This window comes from Entelurus aequoreus, linkage group LG15 (genome assembly GCF_033978785.1).
Source record: "Entelurus aequoreus isolate RoL-2023_Sb linkage group LG15, RoL_Eaeq_v1.1, whole genome shotgun sequence".
NCBI classification, from domain to species: Eukaryota; Metazoa; Chordata; class Actinopteri; order Syngnathiformes; family Syngnathidae; genus Entelurus; species Entelurus aequoreus.
The window spans coordinates 40,706,579-40,730,905 of NC_084745.1; the positions used below are offsets into that span (position 1 = coordinate 40,706,579).

The 24,327-nt window shown below is 38.7% G+C and overlaps 1 protein-coding gene across 4 annotated transcripts in view; it reads left to right on the top strand.

Moving 5' to 3' along the window:
* The window catches only part of kcnh2b (potassium voltage-gated channel, subfamily H (eag-related), member 2b), a 692,512-nt gene that overhangs the window by 613,211 nt on the left and 54,974 nt on the right, over positions 1–24,327 (top strand). For all 4 annotated transcript variants that reach the window (XM_062021529.1, XM_062021530.1, XM_062021531.1 and 1 more), the window contains 4 exons: positions 3,692–3,871; positions 12,474–12,577; positions 12,681–12,819; positions 22,949–23,103. In XM_062021529.1, coding sequence (XP_061877513.1) covers positions 3,692–3,871; positions 12,474–12,577; positions 12,681–12,819; positions 22,949–23,103 — 578 coding nt within the window. The remainder of the gene's footprint in view (positions 1–3,691; positions 3,872–12,473; positions 12,578–12,680; positions 12,820–22,948; positions 23,104–24,327) is intronic.

Here is a 24,327-nt window from a genome sequence, read left to right on the forward strand (position 1 = left end):
TACATACATACATACATACATACATACATACATACATACATACATACATACATATATATATATATTAGGGATGTCCAATAATATCAGACTGCCGATATTATCGGCCGATAAATGCTTTAAAATGTAATATCGGAAATTATCGGGGTCGGTTTCAAAGTTATCGGTATCGGTTTCAAAAAGTAAAATGTATGACTTTTTAAAACACCGCTGTATACACGGATGTAGGGAGAATTACAGAGCTCCTTTGCGTGCTGGCCCAGTCACGTAATATCTACGGCTTTTCACACACACAAGTGAATGCAAGCATACTTGGTCAACAGCCACACAGGTCACACTGAGGGTGCCCGTATAAACAACTTTGACACTGTTACAAATATGCGCCACACTGTGAACCCACACCAAACAAGAATGACAAACACATTTCGGGAGAACATCCGCACCGTAACACAACATTAACACAACAGAACAAATACCCAGAACCCCTTGCAGCACTAACTCTCCCGGGACGCTACAATATACACCCCCGCTACCCCCTACCCCAAAACCCCGCCCCTCCAACCCCGCCCACCTCAACCTCCTCATGCTCTCTCAGGGAGAGCATGTCCCAAATTCCAAGCTGCTGTTTTGAGGCATGTTAAAAAAAATAATGCACTTTGTGACTTCAATAATAAATATGGCAGTGCCATGTTGGCATTTTTTTCCATAACTTGAGTTGATTTATTTTGGAAAACCTTGTTACATTGTTTAATGCATCCAGCGGACGATTTTTTTCCCGATTCAAAAGGATTCTCTATTCATTCAATACATAGGATTTCAGCAGGATCTACCCCAGTCTGCTGACATGTAAGCAGAGTAGTAGATTATTGTAAAAAGCTTTTATAATTGTAAAGGACAATGTTTTATCAACTGATTGCAATAATGTAAATTTGTTTTAACTATTAAATGAACCAAAAATATGACTTATTTTATCTTTGTGTAAATATTGGACACAGTGTGTTGTCAAGCTTATGAGATGCGATGCAAGTGTAAGCCACTGTGACACTATTGTTCATTGTTTTTTTTTTAATAAATGTCTAATGATAATCTCAATTGCTCTGTTTATTGCAGTTCTGAGTGTTGCTGGGTCGGGTTTGGTTTTGGAATTGGATTGCATTGTTATGGTATTGCTGTGTATTGTTTTGTTGGATTGATTACTAAAAATTAAAACAAATAAAATAAAATTTAAAATATTTTTTAAAATAAATTAAAAAAGAAAAATTGATTTTTTTAAAAATGAGAATCGATTCTGAATCGCACAACATAAGAATCGCGATTCGAATTCGAATCGATTTTTTCCCACACCCCTAATATATGTATATATATATATATATATATATATATATATATATATATATATATATATATATATATATATATATATATATATATATATATATATATATATAAACAGAAAATGACACAATACTACATACTACATACATCAATAGCCAAAGGAGGACTCTTGAGGACATATTCATAATTGTATTAATAATTAAATGTACAGTATAATAATTAATCGAATTATGGCTCATGAATCATAATCGCCTGTGATGAGGTGGCGACTTGTCCAGAGTGTACCGCGCCTTCCGCCCGAATGCAGCTGAGATGGGCTCCAGCACCCCTTGCGACCCCAAAAGGGACAAGCGGTAAAAAACGGATGGATGGAATCATAATCGTAATCGAATTGGGAGGTGCCCAAAGATTCCCACCTCTACACTTCAACATCTCTAACATGTAAACGATGCCTCTTGGCGAGGTCAGCATTGCATAAGAAAATATGTTCTTGATTGTCTTACCCGGGATAAATACATGTTAAAGGCCTACTGAAACCCACTACTACTGACCACGCAGTCTGATAGATGTATGATGTATGATGACGTATGCGTGTGACGTCAATCGTTGAAACGGAAGTATTCGGACACCATTGAATTAAAAACAAAAAGCTCTGTTTTCATCTCAAAATTCCACAGTATTCTGGACATCTGTGTTGGTGAATCTTTTGCAATTTGTTTAATGAACAATGAAGACTGCAAAGAAGAAAGTTGTAGGTGGGATCTGTGTATTAGCGGCTGGCTGCAGCAACACAACCAGGAGGACTTTGAGGTGGATAGCAGACGCGCTATCCGACACTAGCCGCCGACCGCACGGATAATCGGGTGAAGTCCTTCGTCGCGCCGTCGATTGTAGAACGCAGGTGAGCACGGGTGTTGATGAGCAGATGAGGGCTGGCTGGCGTAGGTGGATAGCTAATGTTTTTAGCATAGCTCTGTGAGGTCCCGTTGCTAAGTTAGCTTCAATGGCGTCGTTAGCAACAGCATTGTTAAGCTTCGCCAGGCTGGAAAGCATTAACCGTGTATTTACATGTCCATGGTTTAATAGTATTGTTGATTTTCTGTCTATCCTTCCAGTCAGGGGCTTATTTCTTTTGTTTCTATCTGCAGTTAAGCCCGATGCTATCACGTTAGCTCCGTAGCTAAAGTGCTTTGCCGATGTATTGTCGTGGAGATAAAAGTCACTGTGAATGTCCATTTCGCGTTCTCGACTCTCATTTTCAAGAGGATATAGTATCCGAGGTGGTTTAAAATACAAATCTGTGATCCACAATAGAAAAAGGAGAGAGTGTGGAATCCAATGAGCCAGCTTGTACCTAAGTTACGGTCAGAGCGAAAAAAGATGCGTCCTGCACTGCAGTCTAGTCCTTCACTCTCACGTTCCTCATCCACGAATCTTTCATCCTGGCTCAAATTAATGGGGTAATCGTCGCTTTCTTGGTCCGAATCGCTCTCGCTGCTGGTGTAAACAATGGGGAAATGTGAGGAGCCTTTCAACCTGTGACGTCACGCTACTTCCGGTAGAGGCAAGGCTTTTTTTTATCAGCGACCAAAAGTTGCGAACTTTATCGTCGATGTTCTCTACTAAATCCTTTCAGCAAAAATATGGCAAAATCGCGAAATGATCAAGTATAACACATAGAATGGATCTGCTATCCCAGTTTAAATAAAAAAAAATCATTTCAGTAGGCCTTTAAATATGTATATGAATACATGTAAACTAAGAAGACACTAGATTACCCAGAAGGCTTAGTGCTGTAAACGGGAACTGGAAGTCGGTCTGAGCTATGCGGGACAACAATTGTGTGGTAACAATTGTTACGTGTTGTTGTTCCTGCTTCGTCTACTGAAGATACAAACATTAGTTTTGATTAGACAAAAAGTTGGACAAAAATGCGAGATAGTGCAAAATTTGCGGGGATTAGTTGGTATTAGCATGTCAACATCTTGGAATTCTGGAGGGACTGATTTATAAATGGAATCTATTTGTGTTGGCCCTGTGATGAGGTGGCCACTTATCCAGGTTGTAACCTGCTACTGGGATAGGCTCCAACTACCCCCACCCCGAAAGGGACAAGCGATAGAAAATGGATGAATGGATGATGTAAGGACACTATAGAACTAGCTGCCTCGGTACTATTGTTTAGCATGCTAGCTATTAGCAACATTAGCATTTGCCTTTAAAAAAGTGGGTTAAGATGTGGGGTTAGCCCAAAGTGTGTCTTTAACTGGAGGCTCACAACACAGATAGGCCCACTCAAAATGTCCCCAGGAAATTTCTCGTTGTTGATCATTTTGTTGATCTCTCTCGTTCTGTGCAGGTGTTGTCTCTGGGCGCCGACGTGTTGCCGGAATACAAACTTCAAGCTCCTCGCATCCACAGTTGGACGGTTTTGCACTACAGCCCCTTCAAGGCGGTCTGGGATTGGCTCATCCTGCTGCTGGTCATCTACACCGCCATCTTGACACCTTACTCTGCCGCTTTCCTCCTCAACGACACGGTAGGTGTGGAACGAGGTCAGGTTTAAAAAAGTCTTTAGGGCCTTAGGCTATATTAACTTGAACAATAAATACATCAAACTCTATTTAGAACATTTTATATTCCTCTATGTATTAAAAAAGTTTGAAATCATTTTGGTTAAAAGTGATTAAAAAACATATATATATATATATATATATATATATATATATATATATATATATATATATATATATATATATATATATATATATATATATGTATATGTGTATATGTATATATGTATATCACTCCTACCCACTTCTCTAAAGTAGGCTGGCTCAAGGTGGAGGACAGAGTTAAACAACTTGCACTGAGCCTAGTCTATAAAATCCGCTACACCTCCCTGATACCGAAGTACATGTCAAACTACTTCCTTAACGTAAATGACCGCCATAACCACAACACCAGGGGGAGCTCCACTAACCACGTTAAACCCAGATTCCGAACTAACAAAGGTCTTAACTCATTCTCTTTCTATGCCACATCAATGTGGAATGCGCTCCCAACAGGTATAAAAGAAAGGGCATCTCTATCCTCCTTCAAAACTGCACTAAAAGTTCACCTCCAGGCAGCTACAACCCTAAACTAACACCCTCCCCGGATTGCTAATAATCAAATGTAAACAATCAAATGCAGATACTTTTTCTTATGCCTTCTGATCTCTCTCTCTCTCTCTCTCTCTCTCTCGCTCTCTTTCTCTCTCTCTCTCTATATGTCCACTACTTGCTGTCCATATCCTACCCCCCACCCCCTCCACACCCCTGATTGTAAAAAATGTAAATAATTCAATGTGATTATCTTGTGTGATGACTGTATTATGATGATAGTATATATGATAGTATATATCTGTATCATGAATCAATTTAAGTGGACCCCCGACTTAAACAAAGAACTGGACATGTGTGAGTATCAAGAGCACACCACAACAGAGACTGATATGGACATAGACCCTGATAATAATTTTTTCTCTGCGATTGTTAAAAACTGTAATTATTTTACCCGCGAACAATATAAAAACAGTGTAAAATCAGAAGATAGTCTATCAATAATACATTTCAATAGTCGAAGCATGTACACTAACTTTGAGGCTATCAAGGATTACTTGAAAGAATTTAGTCATCCATTTACCATTGTTGCAATCACTGAAACCTGGTTTAACAGTGATAAAGGTATTGATTTTAGTCTGAATGACTATGAATTAACATACATAAACAGAATAAATAAAATAGGAGGAGGGGTCGCATTGTACATTCATAAATCTGTTACATTTAAAGTTTTAACAAACATGACCATAGCAGTCGATGGATTATTTGAATGTTTAACAGTGGAAATCCTAAATGACAAAAAGACAAATATCTTCATGAGCTGTGTATACCGGGCACCTGGTTCAAGCATAGAAACTTTCAATGAGTGGATGGGTAAACTATTTTCCTCTGTGAACCAAAAAAACATATTTATCTGTGGTGATTTTAACATTGATTTGTTAAACTCAACCAAGCAAAAACATGTTGATGACTTCATTGACACAATGTACAGCTTGTCTCTATATCCAACCATAACCAAACCAAGCAGAATAACAACACATAGTGCCACAATCATTGACAACATTTTTACAAACATTATGGGAAATCAAGTCACCAGTGGCCTATTTATATGTCATATCACTGACCATTTACCTGTTTTTACTTTATATGACTGTCATCTCAAGAAAACCAAAGACACTATGGCAAAAATCTCTAAACGAATAACAACTGAGGAAACAATCTGTGCCCTAAACAATAGTTTAGCAGTTCAGGATTGGACTTCAGTATACAGAGAACCAAATGTGGACAGTGCTTATTGTAATTTTTTTAGACATCTTTACTTCCCTGCATAATAAACATTGCCCCGTAAAAGGATATTTTATAAAAGGAAAAAATAAAAATAGCCCTTGGATCACAAAAGGGATAATGAATGCCTGTAAAAAGAAAAACAATCTCTACAAACTTTTCATCAAAATAAAAACAAAAGAAGTCGAACAATGATACAAGAAGTACAAAAATAAATTAACTGACATTATAAGAACAAGCAAACGGTTATATTATCAAAAAAAACTATATGAAAACAAAAATAATATAAAAGGAACTTGGGATGTTTTGAATAGTCTAATAAAACAAGGATATTCCAAGTTGACATATCCTGATTACTTTATTGATGAAAACGGTGAAGATTATAATATGAGTAATGTAGTAAACAAGTTCAATAGTTTTTTTGTAAATGTTGGTCCTAAATTGGCTGTTGATATCCCAGACAATGGAGTTACAAAATCAACTATTGAACAGAATTCTTCGTCATTCTTCCTCTCAGCTACAAATGAGCAGGAAGTGACAAACATTGTGCGGAAGTGTAAAAGTAAGTGCTCCACTGACTGCCATGATATCAACATGATATTGGTTCAAAAGGTTACCCTGAATATTGTAAAACCATTAACTTATATATGTAATTTATCATTCCAGACTGGCTGCTTTCCAAGTCAAATGAAAATCGCTAAAGTAACTCCGCTCTTCAAAAGTGACAGCAAACACGCTTTCACCAATTACAGACCAATCTCTCTTTTGCCTCAGTTCTCAAAAATCTTAGAGAAACTATTTAACTCTCGACTTGAATCTTTTCTTGAGAAGCATCATATAATCAATGACGGTCAGTATGGCTTTAGGTCCAAAAGAACAACTTCAATGGCAATAACTGAAGCTGTTGAGGAAAATACTAATGCACTGGAGCATAAAATATATGCAGTTGGTATTTTTATTGACCTAAAGAAAGCATTTGATATCATTAATCATTCAATTCTACTAGATAAAATGGGAAGATATGGAATTAGGGGGCTGGCTGGTGATGGTTAAAAAGTTATTTAACAGGGAGGGTACAGTTTGTTAAAATGGGTACATTTTTATCTGATACTCTTGGCATTGCTTGTGGTGTCCCCCAAGGGTCAGTGTTGGGGCCAAAACTGTTTAATGTATATATTAATGATATGTTTAATGCATCCAAAATACTGAAATGTATAGTTTTTGCAGACGACACAAATTTATTCTACAGTAGTGATGACTATAATGAGCTCATAAATACAGTAAACACAGAACTAAACATAGTAAAAAAAATGGATGGACACAAATAAATTATCTTTGAATATAAATAAAACTAAGATAGTAATGTTTGGAAATCGCAACATAACGTCTGAACAGAAAATAAGTATTGATGGTACCCAAATTGAAATCTTAAATGAGAATACATTTTTGGGAGTAATAATTGATAGTAAACTATCATGGAAACCTCATGTCAGACACATTAAAACAAAAATCTCCAAAAGCCTCTCAATTATAAACAAAGCAAAACTATACCTCAATGAAAATGCACTCCGTACTCTATACTGCACCTTGGTACTGCCATACCTTACATACTGTGTTGAAGTATGGGGGAATACTTACCAAAACACAATTCATCCTCTGATTGATTGATTGATTGATTGATAGATTGATTGATATATTTTTATTTCAAATATGCATAAAAACAAGAGCAAGCCTGATCCAATACAGTGCTATAGCCTTAACAGCCATTATAACAAAATGAAAAACAATGGAGAATAAAAAACAAAAACAAATGAGCATTGGACTTTCTTTTTCTTTTCTTTTTTTTTTCCTTCTTTTTTTTTTACATATTTGAAAAGGAGTGAGAAGAAGTTTACACTTCTGATCATATTACAGAAAAGAGCAGTACGGATCATTCACAACGTTGGTTATTTAGAACACACTCATAATCTGTTTATGCAATCAAAGTTGCTCAAATTTGATGACCTTGTTAAATATAATACATTAATAATCTTATATAAAGCTTTTAAGAAATTATTGCCACCTAATCTACAACGTTTTTTTATAAGACGAGTGCAATCTCATAACTTGAGAGGCTTTGGATATTTCTTATTGCCGAGAGCTCAAACCACTCCTAAACGTTTGTGTGTGTCTGTATGCGGAGTAAAACTATGGAACAAACTGGACTTACAACACAAGCAATGCCAAACTATTAATCGATTTAAACTATTATACAAACATGGGGTCTGGTTCAAATATAGAGATGAGGGTCTTTAATTTGACCTGCTGCTATACTCTGTCTCAAAGTGTTAACATGTGCTCAATTTTTCCTAACCATTATTGCTATGTTGTCTATTACCATTATTGCTATGATGTCTATTACCATTGTTGGTATATTCATTATTCCTACATTGTTGATACAAATTATTGTTACAGTGTAATAATTATTGTTACCTGTGGTAATGCCACTATGATACAACATCTGCATTATAATCCTTGAACAAAGTGAGAGTGAAACTCATGTGAATAATCACTGAATGGAGAACTGGGGGTGGGATTAAATAAATTATCTTCTTCCCACTCCCTTTCAGGCAAAACTGGACAATAATGCACTATATTAATTTATATTATTATGTTTTGTCAACTTGTACGTCTTTGTCATTGCCTGAAATAAATAAATAAATGGAAAAAAAAATAAAAAAATGAACAAGTTGAAAAACTTATTCGGGTGTTACCATTTAGTGGTCAATTGTACGGAATATGTACTTCACTGTGCAACCTACTAATAAAAGTCTCAATCAATCAATCAATCAAAGGGGTGTCCAAAGTGCGGCCCGGGGGCCATTTGCGGCCCGAAGCTAATTGTTTACCGGCCCGCCACACATTCTGGAAATGCTATTGCAAAAATAAAAAATAAACATTAACTAGAAAAAGTTGCAATGTTGACACAAAGCTGCCATGCAGGCTGTTGTTTTTCTTTTGTCCATCTTTATTTTTCTTTTATGGCCATTGCTTAAAAAAAATAAAATATCAATGTTATAATGAATTATTGACCTAATCAAGGCTCCAAATATTTCACTTTAAAATGTTTTATGTGGAAAATATTGCATATATTGTGTGGTTGCCATACAAAAACATCGTTTTCTTTGACAAAATAGCATAAAACAAACACAATAATAGTTCAAACCTAAAATTGACAGATATATCTGAAGTTGATCTCGTAACTTAAGTGTTGAAAGTAAAAAAAAAACTAATAATGTATCACTTTGAGTGGGGCACATTTTGTATCCTAAATATATTTAATGGGATTTTATTTATCTTTTCACTGTGATTACTCAAAAATAACAATGAATTAATATCAATGGTGTCTTGCATTATTGATGTTTTAAAGGCTCTAATTACTTCACACCAAACATTGATTTCTGAATGTTTTGGGCAGTAGGGGAAATACTGCATATTTCAGTTTTATTATAAAAAACAAAGTAGTCTTGACAGAAAAGGCATAAAACCTTTTTGTTTTTTTAAATTTTATATCAACCTGAAGCTGATATACTGTAGAGATTTACTGTAAGCGTTAAATAAAAACAAAAGAAAAATAATTTGACTTGTTTTTAACATTCTAATGACTTAGACACATTATGGTCCCCGGGAGCCCTAAAGGTAAAAAAAAACCCAAAATCCATATATTTTGTTATGATTTGAAAATGAAAACTATCAAAATGGCCCCCGCAGGCTTTAATTTTTCCGTATGCGGCCCTCAGTAGAAAAGGTTTGGACACCCCTGATGTATATGTATATATATATATATGTATGTATATGTATTAGGAATGTCCAATAATATCGGACTGCGGATATTATCGGTCGATAAATGCTTTAAAATGTAATATCGGAAATTATCGGTATCGGTTTCATAATTATCGGTATTGGTTTCAAAAAGTAAAATTAATGACTTTTTAAAACGCCGCTGTGTACACGGACGTAGGTAGAGGGACGGAGCGCCAATATACCTTAAAGGCCCATCCTTGGCGTGCCAGCCCATTCACATAATATCTACAGCTTTAACAAACCCCGTTTCCAAATGAGTTGGGAAATTGTGTTAGATGTAAATATAAACGGAATACAATGATTTGCAAATCCTTTTCAACCCATATTCAATTGAATGCACTACAAAGACAAGATATTTGATGTTAAAACTCATAAACTTTATTTTTTTTTTCCCAAATAATAATTAACTTAGAATTTCATGGCTGCAACACATGCCAAAGTAGTTGGGAAAGGACATGTTCACCACTGTGTTACATGGCCTTTCCTTTTAACAACACTCAGTAAACGTTTGGGAACTGAGGAGACACATTTTTTAAGCTTCTCAGGTGGAAGTCTTTCCCATTCTTGCTTGATGTACAGCTTAAGTTGTTCAACAGTCCGGGGGTCTCCGTTGTGGTATTTTAGGCTTTATAATGCGCCACACATTTTCAATGGGAGACAGGTCTGGACTACAGGCAGGCCAGTCTAGTACCCGCACTCTTTTACTATGAAGCCACGTTGATGTAACACGTGACTTGGCATTGTCTTGCTGAAATAAGCAGGGGCGTCCATGGTAACGTTGCTTGGATGGCAACATATGTTGCTCCAAAACCTGTATGTACCTTTCAGCATTAATGGCACCTTCACAGATGTGTAAGTTACCCATGTCGTGGGCACTAATACACCCCCATACCATCACAGATGCTGGCTTTTCAACTTTGCACCTGTAACAATCCGGATGATTATTTTCCTCTTTGTTCCGGAGGAAACGACGTCCACAGTTTGCAAAAACAATTTGAAATGTGGACTCGTCAGACCACAGAACACTTTTCCACTTTGTATCAGTCCATCTTAGATGAGCTCAGGCCCAGCGAAGCCGACGCCGTTTCTGGGTTTTCGCCTTGCATAGGAGAGTTTTAACTTGCACTTACAGATGTAGCGACCAACTGTAGTTACTGACAGTGGGTTTCTGAAGTGTTCCATGTGGTGATATCCTTTACACACTGATGTCGCTTGTTGATGCAGTACAGCCTGAGGGATCGAAGGTCACGGGTTTAGCTGCTTACGTGCAGTGATTTCTCCAGATTCTCTGAACCCTTTGAGGATATTACGGACTGTAGATGGTGAAATCCCTAAATTCCTTGCAATAGCTGGTTGAGAAAGGTTTTTCTTAAACTGTTCAACAATTTGCTCACGCATTTGTTGACAAAGTGGTGACCCTCGCCCCATCCTTGTTTGTGAATGACTGAGAATTTCATGGAATCTACTTTTATACCCAATCATGGCACCCACCTGTTCCCAATTTGCCTGTTCACCTGTGGGATGTTCCAAATAAGTGTTTGACGAGCATTCCTCAACTTTATCAGTATTTATTGCCACCTTTCCCAACTTCTTTGTCACGTGTTGCTGGCATCAAAGTCTAAAGTTAATGATTATTTGCAAAAAAAAACATGTTTATCAGTTTGAACATCAAATATGTTGTCTTTGTAGCATATTCAACTGAATATGGGTTGAAAATGATTTGCAAATCCTTGTATTCCGTTTATATTTACATCTAACACAATTTCCCAACTCATATGGAAACGGGGTTTGTGTATATATATATATATATATGTATATATATATATATATATATATATATATATATATATATATATATATATATATATATATATATATAGATAGATAGATATCTTACATTCTCTTAAAGCAGGGGTGTTCAAAGTGTGGCCCACAGCTCAGGTTTTGTTGGTCCACAGCATATTTTAGAAACGAAGTCAAACAAAAAAATACAACAGTAAAAATGTAGAGAAAAAAAAGCACAAAAAATATGTAATGTGATAAAAAAAAAAAAGGCTGACTTTTTGACACTATTAATAATACACTTTCTTACGTATTAAAAGAAAAAGCTGACACAAAGTTTTATCTTTAAATATATACCTATTGCCTGTTTTTAGCATTGTTTTTTTTTGCAAAATACGTATCCGGCCATCGGTGGAAAATGGTTGGACACTCCTAACTTAAAGCAAAAATATTTTTGGGGGTTAAGAAGCAATCTGGAGATTTTACAGCAAAACTCTGTCGACCGAATTTTTCTGTAAAATTCCACTTTTATTTTTCCAGCAAGCTGCAAATGTTTTACTGTATAATCTACTGACCTATTTTTAACAATACATCATTTCAAAAAAAAAAAAAAAAAAGGAAATTTTAAGAGTAAAAAAACGGCTCTGTCGCCAGAATTATTGACGGTAGTTTTTGCACCAAATGACTGTAAATTGAAAAATAATACTGCTGTTATTTTTACAGTAAAATTACCATGAACTCTATAGTCGTTTATTGCAAATTAATTTAACTTTTGATGAAAAAATATATTTTGGCAGTGCACAACAAATCTGTAGATTTTACAGTAAAACATTTTAAAAAAGGTTGCTCAATCGCAAGAATTATACCGTAAAAATGTTTGGTGGTTTTTGAACCAAATTACTAATTTTTATTTGTACGATAAAATTCTGGCAAGTGATCTGCCAGTTTGTTTGTTTTTTACCATAAAATCTATTGACTTTTTTTTTACATTGTAGATGTTGAGGTGTCCAAATATTTTAGTCAAGATGGTGCATGTTCATGTACCTGCAGACGCTCCACTCTAACAGCTAATTTTACCTTCCTCTTATTGATTATCTTTGGTGTTTTGATGTAATCTTGTCATCTCAGGAAGAGGTAGCCATGCATATCTTTGGATACTCGTGTTCTCCTCTCAATGTGGTGGACCTCATAGTGGACATCATGTTCATTATCGACATCCTCATCAACTTCAGGTGGGAATGACGTCTTCAAGCAGTGACTGTATCAGTTGTATGGTTATATAAGATTAGTAGTTCAAGTAGAAAATGATAATGAGCAATTTTTTTTTTTTCACAGGACAACGTACGTCAACTCCAACGACGAGGTGGTGAGTCACCCTGTGCGCATCGCCGTGCACTATTTCAAGGGATGGTTCCTCATCGACATGGTGGCCGCCATTCCCTTCGACCTTCTCATCTACCGCAGCGGAGAAGAGGTATGCCACACTAGGAGGGAAGGAAAGGGGGATGTTCAGAATGTCAGGAAGATACAACTATGCATTTTTGAAACCATTTATATCATTTATATTCTCCTGAAAAGCATTGTTCACTTAAAGGCTTACTTAATTGTTTACAATCATGGCCAGCAGCAGCGAGAGCGATTCGGACCGAGAAAGCGACGATCACCCCATTAATTTGAGCGAGGATGAAAGATTCGTGGATGAGGAAAGTGAGAGTGAAGGAATAGAGGGCAGTGGAAGCGATTCAGATAGGGAAGATGCTGTGAGAGGCGGGTGGGACCTGATATTCAGCTGGGAATGACTAAAACAGTAAATAAACACAAGACATATATCTACTCTATTAGCCACAACACAACCAGGCTTATATTTAATATGCCACAAATTAAACCGCATAACAAACACCTCCCCCCTCCCGTCCATATAACCCGCCAATACAAATCAAACACCCGCACAACACACTCAATCCCACAGCCCAAAGTACCGTTCACCTCCGTAAAGTTCATACAGCACATATATTTCCCCAAAGTTAAGTACGTGACATGCACATAGCGGCACGCACGTACGGGCAAGCGATCAAATGTTTGGAAGCCAAAGCTGCGTACTCACGGTAGCGCGTCTGCTATCCAACTCGAAGTCCTCCTGGTTGTGTTGCTGCAGCCGGCCGCTAATACACGGATCCCACCTACAGCTTTCTTCTTTGCTGTCTTCATTGTTCATTAAACAAATTGCAAAAGATTCACCAACACAGATGTCCAGAATACTGTGGGATTTTGCGATGAAAACAGACGACTTAATAGCTGGCCACAATGGTGTCCCAATATCAGAATCAGAATCAGAATTGTTTTATTGGCATTGTTTGAGAACGGGTTCACAAACTAGGAATTTTTCTTGGTGCAAACGTGCGACATAAAACACATATAACACATATTTGGTATAAAAAGAGCTGTGACTGAGCTATCAGATAGACTTAGAAGGGATTCAAGGAATTCAAGGAATTCAAGGAGCTGCTGTTAGGAGTTATTGTTCATTTGCCTGATGGCCGAGGGGAAAAAACTGTTCAGGTGGCGGGAGGTGTGGGTCTGGATGGAGCGTAGTCTCCTGCCTGAGGGGAGAGGGGAGAATAGTGTGTGTCCAGGGTGAGAAGAGTCAGCTGTGATCCGACCCACACGCCTCCTGGTCCTGGAGGAGAACAAGTCCTGGAGGGATGGGAGCTTGCAGCCAATCACCTTCTCAGCAGCACGTACGATGCGCTGCAGTCTATTCTTATCCTGGACTGTGGCGCCGGGGAACCACACTGTGATGGAGGAGGTCAGGATGGACTCTATGATGGCTGAGTAAAACTGCACCAGCATCTCTGTCGGCACCTTAAGTTTCCTCAGCTGCCGCAGGAAATACATCCTCTGCTGGGCCTTCTTGATGAGGGAGCTGAAGGTCAGCTCCCACTTGAGGTCCTGGGTGATGGTGGTGCCCAAGAAACGGAAGGAGTCCACAATGGGGACGGGGGTGGGAGAGTCAATCAGGGTGAGGGGGGATGGTGAGGCTGTGACTTTCCTGAAGTCCATGATCATCTCCACTGTTTTCTGGGCGTTCAGCTCCAGGTTGTTGAGGCTGCACCAGGACGTCAGCCGGTCCACCTCTCTCCTGTAGGCGGACTCATCGCCATTCGAGATGAGCCCGATGAGGGTGGTGTCATCCGCAAACTTGAGCAGTTTTACGGATTGGTGACTGGAGGTGCAGCAGTTTGTATACAGGGAGAAGAGCCAGGGGGAGAGTACACAGCCCTGAGGAGTACCAGTGTTTGTGGTTCGACTGTCCGAGACAATCTTCCCCAGCCGTACGTGCTGTCTTCGGTCTGTCAGGAAGTCATTAATCCAACTGCAGAGGGAGTCGGGCACGCTGAGCTGGTAGAGCTTGTCTCGTAGCAGTCCAGGGAGGATGGTGTTGAAGGCAGAGCTGAAGTCCACAAACAAGATCCTAGCGTAGGTTCCTGGGGAGTCCAGATGCTCCAGGATGAAGTGGAGGGCCAGGTTCACTGCATCATCCACAGACCTGTTGGCTCTGTAGGCGAACTGCAGTGGGTCCAGGAGGGGGGCGGTGATGTCCTTGAGGTGGGGCAGGACCAAGCGCTCAAAGGACTTCATGACCATAGACGTCAGCGCGACCTGCCTGTAGTCATTTAGTCCTGTGATCCGTGCTTTCTTGGGGACAGGGACAATGGTAGAGGTCTTAAAGCAGGACGGCACGCGGCATAGCTCCAGAGAGGTGTTAAAAATGTCAGTGAAGACAGGAGCCAGCTGGTCCGCACAGTGTCTGAGAGTGGAGAGGGAGACACCATCCGGCCCGGGGGCCTTCCGCGTATTCAGCTTCAAGAACTGCCGGCGTACATCATCTTCTTTGATGGAGAGGGTCTTTACAGTCTTATGTTTTTGGAGTCCTGTGATGTCATTGGAGTCCTTTAACTCCTTTAATGATGTGCTGGCATTGGTGGGGAGGGTGATGGTGGGGGGAGCATGGCTTTGATGAGCTGAAGGCCGTTCATGACGACAGTAATGTGTGTTGAGGTCCTGAGCGAGAGTCCGGTCATTCAGGGCCTGGGGGGTTTTGGGCTTATAGTTCGAAAGGGCCCTTAGACCTCTCCAAACTGCCGCAGAATCATTGGAGCGGAACTGTTCCTGTAGACGGTTAGAGTACACAGATTTAGCTTTCTCCACTTCCCTGGTGAACTGGTACTTCGCTTCTCTGTATGTCCTTCGGTCCCCGCTTCTCCACGCAGCCTCCTTCTTCTTGCGCAGCTGTCGGAGCTTGGGTGTGAACCAGGGCTTGTCGTTGTTATAACAAACCCTGGTGCGCGTTGGAATGATGCGCGCCTCATTGAACTGTATGTATGAGGTCACAGTGTCCGTATACTCGTCCAGATTGTTCGTGGCCGCTCCAATTGCCTCCCAGTCTGTCGTTTCCCAGCAAGCACGCAACTCGTCCACAGACTCGGCGGTGAAACACTTAATGTTCCTCATAACAGGTTTAGCCAGTTTCAGTCTCTGTCTGTATGAAGGGATTAAGTGCACCATCACGTGATCTGATAGTCCAAGAGCAGCGCGCGGGACTGCATGAAAAGCCTTGCTCAATGTAGTGTAACAGTGATCCAGCGTGTTCTCCTCTCTGGTCGGGCATTTAATAAACTGTCTATACTTTGGTAATTCCTGGCTCAAATTTCCCTTGTTAAAGTCACCAAGCGGTCCTCTCCAAGGTTTCTCATAGTCATTCACATTGACGTCCCACTGGGGTGAGTTTTCCTTGCCCGTATGTGGGCTCTGTACCGAGGATGTCGTTGTGGCTTGTACAGCCCTTTGAGACACTTGTGATTTAGGGCTATATAAATAAACATTGATTGATTGATTGAAAAGGTAAACAAGGTAGGCTATATGTTACTATAAGTTAGCAGCTACACAACAGCTAAGCACATGAGAGCACACAAGCTAGTAGGGTTGTACAGTATACCGGTTTTGATTGATTGAGACTTTTTTTAGTAGGTTGCACAGTGAAGTACATATTCCGTACAATTGACCACTAAATGGTAACACCCGAATAAGTTTTTCAACTTGTTCAAGTCGGGGTCCACTTAAATTGATTCATGATACAGATATATAATATCAAATATATACTAACATCATAATACAGTCATCACACAAGATAATCATCAGGGTATATACATTGAATTATTTACATTATTTACAATCCGGGGTGTGGGGTGGGAGGGGGGGTTAGGTTTGGTTGTTATCATCACTTCAGTCATCAACAATTGAGAACAGAGAAATGGACATTGAAACAGTGTAGGTTTGACTTGATAGGATATGGACAGCAAGTAGTGGACATAGAGAGAGAGAGAGAGAGAGAGAGAGAGAGAGAAAGAGAGAGAGAGAGAGAGAGAGAGAGCATAAGAAAAAGTATCTACATTTGATTATTTACATTTAATTATTAACAATCCGAGTAGGGTGTTAGTTTAGGGTAGTAGCTTCCTGGAGATGTACCCTCAAAAGATGGACCAAAAATATGACTTATTTTATCTTTGTGAAAATATTGGACACAGTGTGTTGTCAAGCTTATGAGATGCGATGCAAGTGTAAGCCACTGTGACACTATTGTTCATTTATTTTTATTTTTTATAAATGTCTAATGATAATGTCAATGAGGGATTTTTAATCACTGCTATGTTGAAATTGTAACTAATATTGATAATGTTGTTGATAATATTCATTTTTGTTTCACTACTTTTGGTTTGTTCTGTGTCGTGTTTGTGTCTCCTCTCAATTGCTCTGTTTATTGCAGTTCTGAGTGTTGCTGGGTCGGGTTGGTTTTGGAATTGGATTGCATTGTTATGGTATTGATGTGTATTGTTTTGTTGGATTGATTAATTTAAAAATAAATAAATAAATAAAACATTATTTAAAAATAAAAAAATAAAAAATTATCGATTCTGAATCGCACAACGTGAGAATTGCGATTCGAATTTGAATCGATTTTTTCCCACACCCCTACTAAACATGCTTCACTACACACCATGGGAGGATACAATAGCTCACTGCTAACAACAAGCTAGCGCTCCTGAATGTAAACAAATACCATGTGTGGATCTACACCTGACATCCACTGTAATGATACCAAGTACAAGAACGTATCTAGTCGATACTACAATGATTACATCAATACTTTTTAGTGTCACAAAATCTTTTTTTCCCTTTTTTTAAAATGTTATATTATGTTTATAAACTCAGGAAATATGTGCCTGGACACGTGAGGATTTTAATTATGACCATTGTAACGACTTGGTATCGGATTGATAGCCAATTTTGTGGTATCATCCAAAACTAATGTAAAGCATTCAAACAACAGAAGAATAAGTGATTATTACATTTTAACAGAAGTGTAGATAGAACATGTTAGCACAGAAAATAAACAGATATTAACAAAAGTAAATGAACAAGTAGATTAATAATACATTTTCTACCGCTTGTCCCTCATAATTTGACAAAATAATAGAATGGAAAATGACGCAATATGTTACTGCATAGGTCAGCAGCCAAATTAGGAGCCTTTGTTTGCTTACTTACTACTGAAAGACAAGTTGTCTTATATGTTCACTATTTTATTTAAGGCCAAAATTGTTCTTTGATTGTAATAAGAGAACATATGTTTAATGTACGGTAAAGAAATGTTGTTCAAATAAAGCCAATGCTGCCATTTTTTGTGCTCCCCTTTATTTAGAAAAGTATTAAAGTATCGAAATACATTTTGGTTCTGGTACCGGTACCAAAATATTGGTGTCGGGACAACCCTACAAGCTTGTAATAAGTGTCCTTCATTGAATAGCACATGTCCAAAACAGCATGTGTCAATGTAAACAAGTATCAAATAATTATAGTTGCATATTACTTACACATACAAAGTCTCCAAGGCAGAAACGTAATAGAAAGTATCCAGTAATAAACGTGTCCGCATCATTCAATGTACTGCGTCCTTACATAAACATCATGAAGTTCTGTGACACTCGGTGTTGCCAAAAACACCTCTCAACTTCAACTTAGCGACAACAGCATATGTTACTGTTTTTCATCTCTACCATTGTTCTCTGTTTGACTCATTGAATTCGATCAAACCTCTGCAAACATTTCACACTACAAAATAATGAAAGTATGTGTGATTCCTGCTGGTATTGTATTGGATCAATATTGGTATCGGCCAATACTCAAGGCTCCAATGTTGGTATTGTATCGGAAGCAAACGGGTTATAGTAGGCAATGGTGTGCTCACTGCTACAGGCACAGACGCAGCTAACAGTTTCTCTTTAGGACCCTAATTCCTGTGTGTACACTTTCCACGCATCATTGGAGTAGGATGCTAATGCCAGACTCTATGGCACTGCAATGTAAATGAGTCTGAATAATGGTACGTTCATCCTCTTTTATTTTGTAGGAAAAGTGGGCCACTAGACAAAATGTGCCTGCAACGCCCAAACAGGAAACAAGAAATGACGACAATTAAAGCGCAATAGTCATGTTAAGTTCGAGGTGATCAATATGACATCATCATATAAATGACGTCATGCTCATTTTGATATGCAATGATGCGTGTATTTTCTTTAGGAAGGCTAAACAATATATTTGAAAACAAAAATATGTTGTTAGTTATTAATAATAACATATTTGTCCTTTATATTATCAGAACCGGAATCCGCTTTATTAGCAATGTTTAATGTCAGAATTGTTACTGACAGTTTGGTTTTGTTTGGGTTTTCCTGCGTGTTTGTTTATTTCCTGTCAGCGCTCTTATTTTAGTTCCACTTCCTGCATGTCTCCCTGAGCACTCGTTTCCCTTACCTGTCCCTGATTGGCAGCCTGGCAGACCTGGTTGCAGTTGCCAATCAGGCTGCTATTTATGCCTGCCTCGCCCTCCAGTCAGGGCTTGATGATTGTCTCCTGTTTTCCTGTTTCCAGTTGCCTGGTTGCTGTTTTCCCTGCATGTGCACTTACCAGTTGCACTATTTCCTTTTTGACATTAAAATCGTGTTTTCCTGCGCTACGCCTGTCATTTTTGCATCTTGGGGTTCAAGACCAGCAGATCCTGACAGTTTAACACACATAGCATTTGACTTGGTAGACTTTGCTCTTTGTTCAATGCAATTTCACTATATTCTGCTCTCCCTGGATGTTGCAACTTACTTTACCAAATATGTAAACAGTCCTTTGAATTACAGATGAAAAAAATAACTTGGTGTGTTTTGTTAATATTCTCCACAATGAAGTCACTGTAAAACTAACCACACTAAGGAAAGTATAGTATGGCGTGTACATACATGTAGGAATCGCGTTAAATTAATAATTTAGTTTGGAATAAACTGAAAAAAGCAATACAGTTATGCAGGATGAGTGTTGACGTCAATTGCTGCTAGCTTAATGCTAACGTACAAACCCCGTTTCCATATGAGTTGGGAAATTGTGTTGGATGTAAATATAAACGGAGTACAATGATTTGCAAATCCTTTTCAACCCATATTCAATTGAATGCACTACAAAGACAAGATATTTGATGTTCAAACTCATAAACTAAAATAATAATTAACTTAGAATTTCATGGCTGCAACACGTGCCAAAGTAGTTGGGAATGGCATGTTCACCACTGTGTTACATGGCCTTTCCTTTTAACAACACTCAGTAAACGTTTGGGAACTGAGGAGACACATTTTTTAAGCTTCTCAGGTGGAATTCTTTCCCATTCTTGCTTGATGTACAGCTTAAGTTGTTCAACAGTCCGGGGGTCTCCGTTGTGGTATTTTAGGCTTCATAATGCGCCACACATTTTCAATGGGAGACAGGTCTGGACTACAGGCAGGCCAGTCTAGTACCCGCACTCTTTTACTATGAAGCCACGTTGATGTAACACGTGGCTTGGCATTGTCGTCCATGGTAACGTTGCTTGGATGGCAACATATGTTGCTCCAAAACCTGTATGTACCTTTCAGCATTAATGGCGCCTTCACAGATGTGTAAGTTACCCATGTCTTGGGCACTAATACACCCCCATACCATCACAGATGCTGGCTTTTACACTTTGCGCCTATAACAATCCGGATGGTTCTTTTCCTCTTTGGAGGACACGACGTCCACAGTTTCCAAAAACAATTTGAAATGTGGACTCGTCAGACCACAGAACACTTTTCCACTTTGTATCAGTCCATCTTAGATGAGCTCAGGCCCAGCGAAGCCGACGGCGTTTCTGGGTGTTGTTGATAAACGGTTTTCGCCTTGCATAGTAGAGTTTTAACTTGCACTTACAGATGTAGCGACCAACTCTAGTTACTGACAGTGGGTTTCTGAAGTGTTCCTGAGCCCATGTGGTGATATCCTTTACACACTGATGTCACTTGTTTATGCAGTACAGCCTGAGGGATCAAAGGTCACAGGCTTAGCTGCTTACGTGCAGTGATTTCTCCAGATTCTCTGAACCCTTTGATGATATTACGGACCGTAGATGGTGAAATCCCTAAATTCCTTGCAATAGCTGGTTGAGAAAGGTTTTCCTTAAACTGTTCAACAATTTGCTCACACATTTGTTGACAAAGTGGTGACCCTCGCCCCATCCTTGTTTGTGAATGTCTGAGCATTTCATGGAATCTACTTTTATACCCAATCATGGCACCCGCCTGTTCCCAAGTTGCCTGTTCACCTGTGGGATGTTCCAAATAAGTGTTTGATGAGCATTCCTCAACTTTATCAGTATTTATTGCCACCTTTCCCAACTTCTTTGTCACGTGTTGCTAGCATCAAATTCTAGTTAATGATTATTTGCCAAAAAAAAAAAAGTTTATCAGTTTGAACATCAAATATGTTGTCTTTGTAGCATATTCAACTGAATATGGGTTGAAAATGATTTGCAAATCATTGTATTCCGTTTATATTTACATCTAACACAATTTCCCAACTCATATGGAAACGGGGTTTGTGCAATGGATTAGCTCATAGACACGTTAACCAAAATTAGCATGGATGATTGCATGCGTTTGTTTTTGTTTTTCAAAATAAAGCATATAGAAACATTTGTATGATAGTTCAGATGTTTTTCAAACTTATTATGGACAATAGTACATAAATAGTAGACTATTTACAGTACATCTATTCATACAATATGTTACTTAAATTTGTTTTTATGTAAAAAAAACAATGTTTTTACGTAAAAAAGCGTATTTTGAAGGTCTGGCGGCACTTATCTAGCAGTGGCGGTGCGCCACTATCGTTTACATGTAGGGGAAATCTTGTAAGTATCACAAAAATGTTAGTGAACACATGTAGAGTCAAACAAGGTTTCAATTTGCATGAGAGTAAGGGGGCGGGGTTAATTATTTTGCAATGCAGTCTGCTGAAAATGATGGAAAATGCCACTTCTACGTGACAACTGACACTGTGGTCAAAGTTGGAATTGCCACAAAACACATTTTAAGATAGTCAACACTTTACTGCCATCTGGCGGCTGAAGTAGATAGGGCACCTCCCATTTTGTCGTGTTTCATATGTCAGGTAAACCGCGAAAAATGGGGGCGATATGAATCCCCTTCCTACTGTAGATAAATGAAGAGCAATAACTGAAAGTGAAAGTGAGCTGACAAAGGTGCTACGTGTGTGGAAGATGCGAGGAGGAAAATGTTGACCAAGAGTCAGGAAGTGAGGACCCTCCAAAGTCCCAATGAGGACCAGAACCACTGAGGCTGACCATGATTGAGTCAATAACATAGCAGCTCTGCCCATGGTAATTCAAAGTGCTACTTAATCTCTCCGTAATGACATTTTAAAGAAGTTGAAATATCTATTTACGTTATGTAATGCAGTTTTAAGGAAACGGTGTTGAAACTCCCCCAAATTCTATTTGTGCTTGAGTGGATTCATTTCTCTCATGCTGCCCACAAACTGACCATTGAGCCGAGAAATTGCAGATTATCCGTTGCAGACAGTTTTTTTACTTATGAATATTATTTACTCACTTTACCGTGAGGGGACACACACACACACACACACACACACACACACACACACACACACACACACACACACACACACACACACACACACACACACACACACATCACACTGCAGTGCAGTGGAACCAGAAGTTATGTTGTTACTTTTACACGTAAGCAAGACTTGATGAGTTGGTTAATTAACTTAAGCGGTTATTTACAGTATGAAGGGGATTTACCTGGCCCTGTTTCGTCGCCGTTTACCTGACGCATGAAACGTGACATACTTTGGGCGTGCACTATCCACTTTAGTCGCCAGATGGCAACAGAGTCTTGACTATCTTAAAATGTGTTGTGTGGCAATTCCAACTTTGACCACAGCGGCAGTTGCTATGTAGCGGGGTGCTTTCCATCATTTTCAGCAGACTGCATTGCAAAATGATTAACCCTCCTTTTCCTCTCATGCAAGACCGACCCAGGAATGGGGCCTTATGAATTCCTTCCCTACTGTATTAAACACTGTATTATTATTACTAAATGGCAGTTAAGCTGACCCATACAATCATTTCTCCTTACCTCATGTCTTTTTCTCTTTTTTAGACCACCACCCTGATCGGCCTGCTGAAAACTGCTCGTCTATTACGATTGGTCCGCGTTGCGCGAAAATTGGACCGCTACTCGGAATACGGCGCGGCTGTGCTCTTCCTCCTCATGTGCACCTTTGCTCTCATCGCTCACTGGCTGGCCTGCATCTGGTACAACATCCACACGACACACTTCACTCACACTGAATGTGCAAATGTTACTACACTTACTGATGAACCTGGGGACAGGGGTGTGTTCCAGAAAGAATATTAAAGGAAAACTCTGAGTATGTAAAGCCTGAGATGTTGGAAATTCAGGGGGTTTCCATTCCAGAACTGGAGGTCAAACTCTGAGACAGTTACCATGGTAACTTAGTGTACTATGAGAACCTAACCTGCTTGCTGGTTAGTTAATTATATCAGGCTGGTAATAAAAACAATATTTTGTTCTGAAAGGAAGATGAAAAACAGTCCATTACGTTTTGAGTCATTTTGCTAACAGACAGACAAACCAACAGCAACAATTACATAACCTGCTTTTTTTGTATTACCATATTTTTTTTTTTTAAATGTACTTATTTTATTTAATATATTTTTATCTGACATTCACTGTAATTATTATTATTTATTTTTTTTACATTTGTGAAACAACTGCATTAAATTAAAAAATAAGATGAAAAATAAAAAAAATAAAAATATGAAATACTGTGTAGAAAGTTACAAAAAATTGTATACAAGCAAGTGTTGGTTTATCCACTTAGACCAGTGGTTCTTAACCTGGGTTCAATCGAACCCTAGGGGTTCGGTGAGTCGGGCTCAGAGGTTCCGCAGAGGTCAGGACACACCCGACTCATCGTGTCAATACAAACTTTTCCTTATCAGCGTATTACGGATACGGCAACAGCAGAAGTCAGACTGGTTTGCAGGTGTGTAATTTGTTGTGAGTTTATGCACTGTGTTGGTTTTGTTGTTTGAACAAGGTGATGTTCATGCACGGTTCATTTTGTGCACCAGTAAAAAAACATGGTAACACTTTAGTATGGGGAACATCTTCACCATTAATGAGTTGCTTATTAACATGCAAATTAGTAACATATTGGCTCTTAACTAGACATTATTAAGTACTTATTAATGCCTTATTCTGCATGGCCTTATTATAACCCTAACCCTCTAACCCTGGCCCTAACCCTAACCCTAACCAAATAACTCTAAATTAAGTCTTTGTTACTTAGAATATGTTCCCCTAGTGTCCAAAAAACTGGTGGGGTTCGGTACCTCCAACAAGGCTAAGAACCACTGACTTAGACTGTGTGTATAATTGATAACAAGTACAAAAGCGGTATAGACCGCCATATTTAAATGAATATTTTATTGTGCAATATCCGCTGTCACCAT